The 14,551-nt window shown below is 34.9% G+C and overlaps 1 protein-coding gene across 3 annotated transcripts in view; it reads left to right on the forward strand.

Moving 5' to 3' along the window:
* The window catches only part of CRY1 (cryptochrome circadian regulator 1), a 99,156-nt gene that overhangs the window by 80,116 nt on the left and 4,489 nt on the right, over positions 1–14,551 (forward strand). For all 3 annotated transcript variants that reach the window (XM_026499738.4, XM_057316328.1, XM_026499739.4), the window contains exons 3-10: positions 1,318–1,460; positions 6,551–6,735; positions 7,365–7,453; positions 8,025–8,165; positions 8,247–8,558; positions 9,731–9,882; positions 10,118–10,320; positions 10,425–10,520. In XM_026499738.4, the coding sequence (XP_026355523.1) occupies positions 1,318–1,460; positions 6,551–6,735; positions 7,365–7,453; positions 8,025–8,165; positions 8,247–8,558; positions 9,731–9,882; positions 10,118–10,320; positions 10,425–10,520 (1,321 nt within the window). The remainder of the gene's footprint in view (positions 1–1,317; positions 1,461–6,550; positions 6,736–7,364; positions 7,454–8,024; positions 8,166–8,246; positions 8,559–9,730; positions 9,883–10,117; positions 10,321–10,424; positions 10,521–14,551) is intronic.

The raw sequence follows: 14,551 nt of genomic DNA on the forward strand, positions 1-14,551 counted from the left end.
TCAAGATGCATGCATAAAGATAAGGATATACACTGCAAGGTTTATAGTAGTATTTTTTTTTTAACCCACCATTGGGAACAGCCCTTGTCTAAACTGTATGGGTTTGGAGAATTAGTATGTTACCATATAGTGAGTTAAATAATAGTAGACTTACAGTTGATTTTTTTTTCTTATGAGATATATCAGAATAGATTTAGAATTAAAAAAAAGTTACTACTCCCTTAGGAAATCACAATTCCCTGAAGTCACATTAAAAATCACTATAAGGAGATGTGTACAGAACTTATCAGATGATATAGCATCTGATACTCAGTAAATATCTGACATTATTACTATCTCTGTATCTCCACAGTTAACATTTTTTGGTAATCAGAAATAAAAAAATTATAAAACAGAGTACCTCCACAAAGCAACGATGTTACCTATCGAAGGTTTGTGAAAGGGCATCTAGGTGGCTCAGTCAGTTAAGCATCTGCCTTCGGCTTGGGTCATGATCTCAGGGTCCTGGGATTGAGCCCCGCATTCCATCAGGTTCCCTGCTTGGTGGGGAGTCTGCTTCTCCCTCTGCTCCTCCCCCTTCTCATGCTTTCTCTCTCTGTCAAATAAATAAATAAAATCTTAAAAAAAAAAAAAAAGTTTGTGAAAGACCAATTCTTAGAATCAGCAGATAAAAATTCAGTGGACATAATAAATACCCTCCAGGTATTCTGGTTCTTTGTGAACTTTGGGCAAGTCCCTAAATTTTTTTTTAAAGATTTTATTTATTTATTTGACAGAGCAGCAGCAGAGGGAGATGGAGAAGCAGACTCCCCGCTTAGCAGGGAGCCCGATGCAGGACTCAATCCCAGGACCCTGGGATCATGACTCAAGCTGAAGGCAGATGCTTAACTGACTGAGCCACCCAGTCTCCCAAGTCCCTAAATTTTTAAAATAACCTTATCTGCCAAATGGAGATATTAACCAAAGTGCCAAACTGGGGGTTATTTTGAGGAGCAAATGAGATAATATAAGTGTAAATTATTTGAAAAGTTAAGTGCTATACAAACCAATTTAGTGTAGGAAGCTGGTTTCAAGCATATTACTAGATTGTCTACTGCCTAGTACAATGCCTGAAATCTAGTGAGTGTACATTTCTTAGTTTCATAATTCTGAGTTTATAAATTGTGTGATTTCTTCCTGCATATTCAAAGTTTGATTTATGTATAATCATTTCATATGTAGAGTTTGAGCTTTTCACTTTTTCCCAGAATGTATTATTGTTATGGAAAAATAATTATTAAAATTTGTGTACATTTTTGTTCCTTTTTTTAATTTTAGGAATGGAACATTACTAAACTTTCAATTGAGTATGATTCTGAGCCTTTTGGAAAAGAACGAGATGCAGCTATTAAGAAACTGGCTACTGAGGCTGGAGTAGAAGTAATTGTACGAATTTCACATACATTATATGACCTGGACAAGTAAGTTTTTTTTCTCTTATTTTTTATGGTAAAATACACATAATATTTGTTATCTCAACCATTTTTATGTGTACAGTTCAGTGGTATTAAGTACCTGGACAAGAGGCACCCAGATGACCCTGTTGGGTAAGTGTCCGACTCTTGATCTCAGCTCAGGTCTTGATCTCAGGGTTGTGAGACCAAACCCCGCGTTAGACTCTGTGCTGGGCATTAAAAAAAAAAAAAAAAAAAAAAAAGTACATGGACAAGTAAGTTTTAACCTGTGGTACTTAAGTTTTTCAAAATGAAAGTAACAACATATACATAAAAGAATTGTGGGAGAATTAAGTGAATATATCAAACCCTTAGCATTTTATTTAACTGCTCTGATTTTTTACTTAGGGACAGATTCCAAAATTACAGAAGTAGTGAGTGCATAAGATAAAAATACTTAGAATTTCAGTTTCAGACTGTTAAGAGTATTACAAAATTTACATTGACTATTCTAACTCAGCCTATGGTCTTGCCTTTCTGGGCTCTTAGCAATACTAGTTTCATAGTTTATATGACACAAAACCATGAAATCCTGTGGTATATTTAGTATGAGTGTCTGAAGTTTTTTTATTTCGTGTGTGTTTATCTTGTCTATTTGGATTTTAAGTCCAGTTGCAAATTGTATGTAATACTACTTTGTATAGTTGTAGTCCCTCAAAGTGTATTGCTTGAAATACCATTTCTTGGTGATGCTTTGTCCAAAAAAAATTTTGTGGTCAAGTTTAAATTTAGGAGTTATTATATGCTTTGAGTTTTGAAGGTTCACAAGATTCATTAACTTACTAACTTTTGGCATACTATTATCCTTATAAGTGCTGAATTTGAAATTTCATAATTTATGTACCTTTTGAATTATTTTGCTTTTAGTTATTTACTCATTTTATGTAGTTAATAAAGCTAATTCTGTAAGTTACTTGACAAACTAGTTAATTTTATTCTACTTTTCCAAATGCATGAAAAAAACTGTGGTTTGATGTCAGTCAGGGGTGACTATTTGCTATTAAGTTAGAAGTCATATATCTCGGGGCGCCTGGGTGGCACAGCGGTTAAGCGTCTGCCTTCGGCTCAGGGTGTGATCCCGGCGTTATGGGATCGAGCCCCACATTAGGCTCCTCCGCTATGAGCCTGCTTCTTCCTCTCGCACTCCCCCTGCTTGTGTTCCCTCTCTCGCTGGCTGTCTCTATCCTGTCGAATAAATAAATAAAATCTTTAAAAAAAAAAAGTCATATATCTCTTAAAAATAAACTTGTCTTCTAGTTTACGGTTTTCTTAACATTAGGAAACTGATAGCAAGAAGGAAGTATATTTGGGGTAGGGTGGGGGTAGGACTTTCCCTTTTTCAATTCTAACTTCATGGCTGGTCTAATGATTAAATTGACTTAAGACAAATTAACAGGAGAAAAATTTAATTCATATGTCTAGGATATGAGACTCGAAGAAGTGAGCAAAGGAGGCAGCTTTTATACCTTTTAGACAAAGAAACAATAAGTTAGTGAAGAAATGCCAAGACAAATAAGTTTGGGTTTAGGGTAGCAAATGTATGAAGTTTATACAGCCTTCTCAGTCCTGAATTACCTGTCTCTGATGATAAGAATACCTTTTACTCTCCAGGTTCTGCTGGAGTACCCTTCACATGGAGAATTTATTTCTTGCTTTCAGGGGCACAGAGCAGGGTCAAAGTGTCCTTCTTATACTGACTGTTTCTTAAGTAACTTTAATTCAAAATAATCAATATTCCAAAGTGACATATTTTGGGGCAGCCTGTCCCAAACCCCATCAGAGGCAAAATAGGATAAGAGCAATTTCATCTAAGTGGGAGATTTCGTGTTGTGCGTATAATGGGATTGTTTAGTGGATTGAATATGAATATTTACCACATATAATTCATCATAAAAAAATGTAACATACAGAAAACATGTTTTTCAGGTCTTTATTTTGCTTGAGTTATGTAATTAGCAGTGTCTTCAATAATATCGCTACAGTATCACTATAGTCCAGAAGTTTCATTATGACCCTATGTATAAACTCAAAGTATTATACTGAAGCAAAATTACTGGAAGCGGAGAGGATAGTTTTTGTGGTGTTTACTTTCTGTACATACAATTTATATGTAATTATATGTGGTATAATGAAAAATGTACAATTAAAAAAATTTTTTTTTCATCATGGTAAAAGTGTACTCTTTAATCCCCATCACCTATTTACCCCATATCCCACTTCACCTCCCCTCTGGTAACCATCAGTTTGTTCTCTGTAGTTAAGAGTCTGTTTCTTGATTTGTCTCTTTTCCCCCCCTTGCTTGTTTGTTTCTTACATTCCACATATGAAATCGTTTGGTATTTGTCTTTCTCTGACTGACGTATTTCACTTAGTGTCATACTGTCTAGTTCTATCCATGTTGTAGCAAATGGCAAGATTTCATTCTTTTTATGGCTGAGTAATATTCCATTATGTATATTATAATGTGTATATATACACATACATACGTACCACATCTTCTTTATCCATTCATCTATCGATGGACACTTGGACTGCTTCCATAGTTTGACTGTTGTAAATAATGCTGCTACAAATGTAGGGGTGCATGTATCCCTTTGAATTCGTGTTTTTGTATTTTGGGGGTAAATACCCAGCAGTGCAATTACTGGATCTTAGGGTAATTCCAATTCTAACTTTTTGGGGAACCTCCATATCATTTTACACAGTGACTGCACCAATTTGCATTCCCACCAACAGTGCAAAAGGGTTCCCTTTTCTCCACATCCTTGCCAATACTTGTTTCTTGTGTTTTTAATTTTAGCCATTCTGACAGGTGTGAGGTGATATCTCATTATAGTTTTGATTAACATTTCCTGATAGTGAGTGATACTGAACCTCTTTTCATGTGTCTGTTAGCCATCTGGATGTCTTCTTTGGAAAAATGTCTATTCATGTGTTCTGCCCATTTTTAATTAGATTATTTGTTTTTTGGGTGTTGAGTTTTATAAGTTTTTTTATATATTTTGGATACTAACCCTTTATCAGATAACGTCGTTTGCAAATATCTTCTCCCATTCAGTAGGTTGCCTTTTAGTTTTGTTGATTGTTTCCTTCTTTATAGAAGCTTTTTATTTTGATGTAGTCTCAGTAGCTTGTTATTGCTTTTATTTCCCTTGCCTGAGGAGACATATCTAAGAAAAATGTTGCTACAGCTAATATCAGAGAAATTACTGCCTGTGCTCTCTTCAAGGATTGTTATGGTTTCAGGTCTAATATTTAGGTCTTTAATCCGTTTAGAGGTTTCTTTGTGTGTGCATGTATGGTGCAAGAAAGTGGTCCAGTTTCATTCTTTTGCATGTAACTGTCCAGTTTTCTTAAAACTATTTGTTGAAGAGACTTTTTCCCATTGTATGTTCATTCTTCCTTTATTGATGATTAACTGACCATATATAATTGTGGGTTTATTTCTGTGTTTTCTATTCTATTCCACTGATCTATGTGTCCTTTGTTATGCCAGTACCATACTGTTTTAATTATTACCAGTTTGTTATATAACTTGAAATTTGGAATTGTGATACCTACAGTTTTGCTTTTCTTTTTCAAGATTGTGGTGGCTATTGCAGGCCTTTTGTGGTTCCATACAAACTTTAGAATTGTTTGTTCTAGCTCTGTGAAAAATGCTGTTGGTATATTTTTTTTAAGATTTTATTTATTTATTCGACAGGATAGAGACAGCCAGCGAGAAAGGGAACACAAGCAGGGGGAGTGGGAGAGGAAGAAGCAGGCTCATAGCGGAGGAGCCTGATGTGGGGCTCGATCCCATAACGCCAGGATCACGCCCTGAGCCGAAGGCAGACGCTTAACCGCTGTGCCACCCAGGCGCCCCTGCTGTTGATTTTGATAGGGGTTGCATTAAATGTGTACGTTGCTTTGAGTAGTGTAGACATTTTAACAATATCTTTTGTGTTACTTTTTTTAAGTTTGTTTTTTTATATAATCTCTACACCCAACATGAAACTCCCCGCGACATAAAGAATTGCACGCTCTTTGACTGAGCCAGCCAGATGCCTCATCAGTATTTGTTCTTTCAGCCCACAAGCAAGGAGTGTCTTTACATTTCTTTGTGTCATCTTGAATTTCTTTTGTCAGTGTTTTATAGTTTTTGGAGTACAAGTCTTTCACATCTTTGGTTAAGTTTATTCCTAGATATTTTATTTTTTTGGTGCAGTTTTAAATGAGACTGTTTTCTTAATTTCACTTTCAAATTCATTCTGTGAGGCCGGTATCAGCCTGATACCAAACCAGATAAAGACACCATAAAAAAAGAGAATCATGGAACTTTACATCAAAAACTTGGGATGTACTGTATGGTGACTAACATAACATAATAAAAAATTTTTATAATAAAAAAGAACTATAGGTCAATATTTCTTATGGATATAGATACAAAAAATTCTCACAAAATACTAGCAAACTGATTCCAACCGTACATTAAAAAGGAAGAGGAAAATATAAAGTATGTCCATAAGATACATGTGCTGACATATTTAACAAAGGCATGATGAGCACAACAGAAAGTAGCAAGTGATTATCACCATGGTGTATAGAATCATAATTAATAAGACTTGCTTTATTGCTCCTCAGTATAATATTGGTGTGGTTTGGTTTTTACTGATGATTAAGAGATTCTTTGAGCTGATTTGTAATATTTTTTAATCTTTTTGTATATATTATTTTTATGTTATTGCCTTTAGGCTAATTTAACCACTTGTTTTTTTCACTCATATATGCTTAATAATACCCTTTGTCCTTAAAGGTTTTGTTATTTGCATGCTGTATATTTTTAACACATAGCAGATGTCTAGAAAATGAAGAGAATAATTTTTAGATTCATTAGCTATTTTAATAAGTTTCCTGGACATAAGAGAAGCTTATGTCCTCCTGGAAGTCTAAGTAATTAATTTTGTTTTCTGATTTTGAGCATTTTCAGAAGTTATCAATCAAAATATATTGTCATTTTTTAATTCTAATTGCATTTTGCTAATTTTCTCTTTTGCATTTTACTAACTTTGTAATAGGATCATAGAACTCAATGGTGGACAACCACCTCTTACTTATAAAAGATTCCAGACTCTCATCAGCAAAATGGAACCACTAGAGATACCAGTAGAGACAATTACTTCTGAAGTGATAGAAAAGTGCACAACTCCTCTGTCTGATGACCATGATGAGAAATATGGAGTCCCTTCACTAGAAGAACTAGGTAGGTATAAATGAAGCTTGAGAGTTAATAAATCACTCAGAAAATCTCACTTCTAATTTGACATGTAAAGTATTTTGCATTAAGAGGGAGAGAAAGGAGAAAAACATCTAAAAGAAACTCTTTAAGAAGTAATAAATCTCAGTTTGTTTCTCAGAGTCCATAATCTATTATGCTTCATTCCCCCTTCTGATTCTGAGGGCTTCAGAGGGGAGGGGGAATGGGATAGGCTGGTGATGGGTAGTAAGGAGGGCACGTATTGCATGGTGCACTGGGTGTTATACGCAACTAATGAATCATCGAACTTTACATCAAAAACCAGGGATGTACTGTATGGTGACTAACATAATATAATAAAAAAATATTATTATAATAAAAAAGTAATAAATCTGTACATTATGTATTCTGTAAGTGTGATCTATCTGTTAATCACCTTAAGATGTTTGTCCTAAAAAATAGAGACCATATTATATCCTCATATGTGAAGACCTATCCAGGGCCCTCAGTTTATTTTTATGCTACTGTCATAATTTTTCTGCAAAGTATTTTTTCCCAGTTATTGTGGTTCAATGAAAATTATTTTAGTTCCAGAAGAATATTTTTTTCTTTTTTCTGTTTTTTTTTTTTTTTAGGTTTTGATACAGATGGCTTGCCCTCTGCAGTATGGCCAGGCGGAGAAACTGAAGCACTTACACGTTTGGAAAGGCATTTGGAAAGAAAAGTATGATAATATCGATCATGCTTGTATTTCTAAACTGACATTTAAAAATAATTTTACTCTTTTTTAAAAACAAAAATAGACTGTTGAAAAGAAGAATTGAGAGAAATAGTTAAAATAGCATAAACCTAATTGTTTGAAAATTAACAACCATCTCCTCATTTAAATATTTTTTTTCCTCCTCTGCTGACTATTTCCTCTTTAGCTACTACCAATACTATCTCTTTTATTCTTTCTGTGTAAGCTGATATCTGATGACCATAACTTTGAAGCTAAGATAAAGTTCTTTTTCACCTTTACCTCAGTGTCAAGGAGACAGGTTGAAAGTGCTTTCAGCCTGGTGTTAGGGATTTGAAGGTAATTTATTTCACATGAGTATGTGCTACACGAGGTTGGATGAAACAAAAGAATGCTCACTTTTATTCTGTTGTGTTTTTTATTAAAACATGTTTGTGACTAGGATAATAAAATTTTATTCCCCAAGAACTATCTTTTTTTAAAAATATGTCAGTTTTAAACACTCTTTTAAAATGGAAAAGGCAGTTAGCTAGCATAATTCTCTGTGTGTTTTCAGGCTTGGGTGGCAAACTTTGAAAGACCTCGAATGAATGCAAATTCCCTGCTCGCTAGCCCTACTGGACTCAGTCCTTATCTACGATTTGGTTGTTTGTCATGTCGACTATTTTACTTCAAACTAACAGATCTCTACAAAAAGGTATTATCTAAAACTGAAGCTTATTTTTCAAAATATTTCTTTAAAAATTGCTGATAATACTTCTTTGCTTTTTAACCTTAGGTGAAGAAGAACAGTTCCCCTCCCCTTTCCCTTTATGGGCAACTGTTATGGCGTGAATTTTTCTATACAGCAGCAACAAATAATCCACGCTTTGATAAAATGGAAGGAAATCCCATCTGTGTTCAGATTCCTTGGGACAAGAATCCTGAGGCTTTAGCAAAATGGGCAGAAGGCCGGACAGGCTTTCCATGGATTGATGCCATCATGACACAGCTTCGTCAGGAGGGTTGGATTCACCATTTAGCCAGACATGCAGTGGCTTGTTTCCTGACCCGAGGTGACCTGTGGATTAGTTGGGAAGAAGGAATGAAGGTGAGTATTCTTCCAGCTAATGTAGCACAGTCTTATTTTGAGTCTATGCCTTATTAAAACAGTTCCTAGAAGTTGTCTGTTAGTTAGATTCATTTATAGTCTAATTTTTTTCAGGAGGTAAAGAATTTAATTCTCTAATACAGGCACACTCTTGGAGAGCAGAATGGTGTAATCAGACAGGAAGAATGGTGAAAACTGGTTTCATTAACCTAGCAAGTCATTTCAGAGACTGAACCAGCATAGCCATCAAGGGAACTATAATGGTTAACACTCTGGGCTTATTGGATTAACATCTTTATAGGTGATCATTTCTGTTACAAAAAAGGATTTGCCCAATAATTCTTAGAAATAGCAAATTTATATTATAAAATTTAAAATATATATCATTTTGCTTCACTTCAACATCATAACTTTTTAATGATCTGTTATGTAAAGTGAAGCATACTACATTTTGTGACATCATCTTTTGTTTATATATAATAGGACTTGTTTTACCTTCCTGCCTGTATCATAGATTTCCCCTATCTAAGGATCATTTCTGATCCTTTTTTTTTTGTGTGTGTGTCTCCTATATTTCCTAGTACAAAGTTGTACATGAGGTAGATGTATAGTACACACTTAATGAATTTATAAAAAGGTATTTTAAATCTATTTCCCTTTTGGTCAAGGAATTTCAAATTTAAACTCTATAATGCTAGTGCCTTTTTTTTTTTTTTTTTTTTTTTTTTTGCTTTTTCGCTAGTGTATTTTTTAAAGTCATTTATATTTGAGAGCTCCCTATATGTAGACCAGTCTACCGGGCTTCTCAGTTTTTGTTTATGATTTACTTGGTAGCATCTTTGCTTTCTTGAAAGTATTTGCTGCTTTTTTTGTTCCATTTTTTAATTGAATCAGTGACTTGGATAATTATTTTACCCTCCCCCCAATAACACTGCAAAAACTAGAAAGGTAAATTCTATTCAGAAATTCACTTATATTACTCATATTTTTCTTTCCCTGAAATAACTCATTACAGAGCAGAACATTGACAAGGAGGCTAACTTTGGAATGTTTAATTTTACAGTTCTGTGCTAGATGTTCTTTGCCTTGACTTTTGATCTACAGAGACCTGGAAAATGCTTACTTTGAGAATTATATGTGTACAAACTAATTGGTTACTGTTACTTCTGAAGGTATTTGAAGAATTATTGCTTGATGCAGATTGGAGCATAAATGCTGGAAGTTGGATGTGGCTGTCTTGTAGTTCCTTTTTCCAACAGTTTTTTCACTGCTATTGCCCTGTTGGTTTTGGTAGGAGAACAGATCCCAATGGAGACTATATCAGGTAAATCAAGGGTGATTATTATTCAGTTTGGAATAACTAATCCAGGAAGAGCTTTTCATGTTTAAGCAACACTTAAGGTTTTCCCCACTCCTGATGGGCAGCAGAGATGAGGAGATGGGTAAACAAATCCTTAAATGGTATTGACTTGATTTTGGTCATTCATAGCTAATAATTAGTTTGTTATAATTTGCTTATAGTTCATTTTATTAATAATTTTTCTTCCTTCTCCCAAAAGGCGTTATTTGCCTGTCCTAAGAGGTTTCCCTGCAAAATATATCTATGATCCCTGGAATGCACCAGAAGGTATCCAAAAGGTAGCCAAATGTTTGATAGGAGTTAATTATCCTAAACCAATGGTGAATCATGCTGAGGCAAGCCGTTTGAATATTGAGAGAATGAAGCAGATATATCAGCAGCTTTCACGATATAGAGGACTAGGTATGTCAGTACTTACCTTTGCTTGGTTTCTTTGGCAGGTGTTTATGTACCTGTCCTTGAATTTGGTCTTGATCATAATTTAATAGGAAATTTTTTCCCTTTAGGTCTTCTTGCATCAGTGCCTTCTAATCCTAATGGGAATGGAGGCCTCATGGGGTATTCTCCTGGAGAAAATATTCCAGGTTGTAGCAGCAGTGGAAGTAAGTGAAAAAGAAATTTCTATACTTAGCAACATAAATAGATTAATAATTAAATATATTTTTATTAAATCTCACTATATTGTTTTTTTCTGCATACATGTACACACACACACACACACACACACACACACACACACACACACACACACACCCTGTTATTCCATTTGTGACATTTTGGAGATGGAAAACATCGTTACATGTAGTAGAATTTAGTTCAAGGTAAAGATCTTGCAAACTGAATGAGGAGGGCGATTTTAAGGGTGAAATGAAACTCAAATATCCCATTTTCTGAAGGCTCATTATTTTTTACTTTCCTTAGGTACATATCAGGTATAAGGTAATTAGTTAAGGTCACTGGTCCTGTGAATATGGCCAAAAGATTTATCATACACAGGCATAGGGCCTTTAGTCTTTTTGCACATGAGTTTTTCCTTCCAGTCTTGTTTGTAGTGTTTTTCCATATGATATATACTTAGTTGCCACATATATTCTTAATGTGTGATATTAATATTGTCAAGAAGCAAGTATTGGAAATTTGAATCATTGAATCAGTTTTCAAAGGCTCTAACCAAAAATAGCATGAAACTAATTAAATTGATTAAAAACAAGGCAGCATTTGAGGAATGTTTATTTTTTTCCAAAAAAGTCCCATGTTTAAAATTGATATTAAGAACAAAACCTTTAAAAAATTGAAACTTTTTAATTCAGAAATACTCTGTATCCTTTTGAGAGCATATATTTTTTTCTCCAACAATTAGATTAAGGAGAAAGGAACAAAGCACTCACATTTTGACTATCTACTTTATGCCCAGTCCAAAGGGATTTTTGCCACATTTTCACAATAACCTGGGGAGGTGGTGGTGGAAATAGGCCAAAAAAGGTTAGGTAACTTAATGAAGATCCCACAGTTAGTAAGTAGTGGAGCTGAGATTCAAATACAGGTCTGACTAGTCCTAAAGTTCTTATTGGGTCTCCCCTGCAAATGTAATGCCATATATAGTGTTTATAAGATAAAGCATTTTTTTACTGGAATATGTCTCACTTAGCGGTATAGTAGTTGTCAATGATGGCAGTATACTTCAAAAATGTTCTTCTCAGAGTCTCCTACAATTTGAACTTCAACAAGGTATAAATACAATAGTTTTGTCAGATCTCTTGTTCAGTTCACAGCCTGCTTCCTTTGTCCATACATGAATTTGAGGGACAGAAGTTCTGTGAAGCACATAAATAACAGGCAGGTAACAGAAGGGTAGGAAGCAAGAGGCTGCAAGTACCCAACTAGTGGATACTGATGGTACATACTGCTTCTTGGTCCACTCAAATCTGTATTCATTATTTGGAGTTATCTGCAAAAACTAATCATGGTAGCAAGTTAAATTGGAATAATTTAGCTTTACAAATACATATATTTTATGATATAATAGGATTAAAAATCTTGAAGTATTTTAATCATGTAAATAGTTGCAACACGTTCTGTAGTTAGGTGGTATGAGGCTTTCAAGTATAAATGGGGGGAAGAGAAACACAAATGAAAAAAGTTATAAATTGTAAAATGCTGCTTCCACATGCAATAGGGAAAAAAAACAGTCCTTGAGAGCTGAAGGAACTACAGAAGTTTTCTTGGAAGATAGTAGGATGGGTAGCATTTGGGTAGGCAGATGAAAGAGAGAGGATTGTGGACCTGGAAATGGGAGTGATTGTGGAAAGATCCCGAGGATTTGGACTATTCTATTAGGCATTTCTCTCCCCTCTGGTTTCTGTTCCATTTGAAAGGACTTAAATACTTCTGAAGAATATCCCTTTGTGCCCTCTACTTACCCTGTTTGTAGACTTGCATTTTACAGTGTCTCACAAGGCATATCGAAGGGCAAGATTCTTTATAACTTGTACACAGATGGCTTGAAGTATTTTTGTTCTTATAATAAAACAAATCATAATCTAGTTATGATAGTAATATGTTTTAGTTTTAATTTTTTTCTATAAAAAATACCCATTCAGCATTATTAGTCACTAGGGAAATGCAAATCAAAACCACTAAGAGACTTCCCATTGAAGGTAACCAACTATTACTGATCACCTGGGATTGAGGGGTTTCCTGAGACATGAGACTTGCAGTGCTAACACTTGAAAAATCCCAGACAAACTAGGTTGAATTGGTTACCCTGTACCCATTTGAGTGCCTAAAAAATGACAGACAATAACAAGTGTTGTGGAGGTTGTGAAGAGACTAGAACCCTCATACATTGTTGAGAGGTGGTCTGTAAAATAGTACAGCCACTTTGGAAAACAGGTTGGCGGTTTCTTAAAAGCTAAACATAAACTTAACATATAACCCAGAAATTCCATTCCTAAGTATCTATCCAAAAGAAATGAAAACATATATCTACACAAAGACTTAAGACACATAAGAATGTTTATGATAGCTTTATTTATAATAGTCAAAATGTGGCCCATCCATGCAATGAAATATTAATCCATAAGAAGGAATAAAATGCTGGTACATGCTGCAACATGGATAGACCTCAAAAATACCATGTTAAGTTGAAGAATCCAGACATAAAAGACCACATGCCGCACAATTCCATTTATATGAACTATCCAGAAAAGGCGTGTCTTTATTTTTTTTTATAATTTTTTTTTTGTTATATTAGTCACCATACAGTACATCCCCAGTTTTTGATGCAATGTTCCATGATTCATTATTTGCGTATAACACCCAGTGCACCATGCAATATGTGCCGTCCTTAATACCCATCACCAGCCTATCCCAATCCCCCACCCCTCCTCCCCTCTGAAGCCCTCAGTTTGTTTCCCAGAGCCCACAGTCTCTCATGGTTCATTCATGGCATGTCTTTAAAATTAAGTTAGTGGTTACCTTAGGTTTAGGGGTAGGAATGAGAATGAATGCAAATGGGCATGAAAATGTTGTAAAACTGGATTGTGCTGATGATTACACAACTTTACATTTACTAAAAATTATTGAACTGTATACTTAAAACAGATGAATTTTATGTTATGTAGATTGTACCTCAAAACTGCTTAAAAAAAAAACTGTTCACTATATACAGTTTAGGAAATTCAGAAAAATAGAAAAGAAGAAAAATAAAATTCACCCACAATTCCATCCAGTAGAGATAGTCACTCTTAAAATTTTGGTATATTTCATTTGAATATCTTTTCTATGCAGTTTTCTCTCCAGTATCTTTAAGTTAGAATTTTTTAAAAAGATTTTTTAAAATTTATTTGACAGAGCACGCACAAGTGGGGGGAGGGGAAGAGAGAGAGGGAGAAGCAGGCTCCCCACTGAGCAGGGAGCCCTACGTGAGGCTCAATCCTAGGAACCTGAGATCATGACCTGAGCTGAAGGCAGATGCTTAGCCGACCTAGGCACCCAGGTGCCCCTAAGTTAGAATTTTATGAGTGACGGTGATGGGTATTAAGGAGGGCACATATTGCATGGAGCACTGGGTTTTATACGCAAACAATGAATCATGGAACACTACATCAAAAACTAAGGATGTACTGTATGGTGACTAACATAACATAAAAAAATAAAAATTAAAAAAAAAATTTTATGAGTGAAAAACCCTTTTGGTGCTCATGTCGGTGTAGCATAAGAGGAGTATGATCATACAAACATTTTGCCCTTAGAAAACGTGGGATGTTTTAAACAAGAAATATGAGTTTTTTTCATTCTAAGATTCCCATCTGGTATAATCTTGGCATCTGAAATTTGCTATAATGTCCCTGAAGACATGATGAATATGGGGATTTCTGATTTTTCTAAGCAGCTAAGCTAGTTGTAATCCAATTGATCCAGCAAAGCTTTTTCTGTACTCATTGTCTCTTCTACTGTTATTCTTGTGAAAATATAATTTGCTGCATATTTTTAAAGATTTTATTTATTTATTTGACAGAGAGCACAGCGGGAGGAGCAGCAGGCAGTGGGAGAGGGAGAGGCAGGCTCACAGGGCAGGGAGCCCGATGTGGGACTTGATCCCAGGACCCTAGGATCATGACCTGAGCCGAAG

Source organism: Ursus arctos, unplaced genomic scaffold (genome assembly GCF_023065955.2).
Source record: "Ursus arctos isolate Adak ecotype North America unplaced genomic scaffold, UrsArc2.0 scaffold_21, whole genome shotgun sequence".
NCBI lineage: Eukaryota > Metazoa > Chordata > Mammalia > Carnivora > Ursidae > Ursus > Ursus arctos.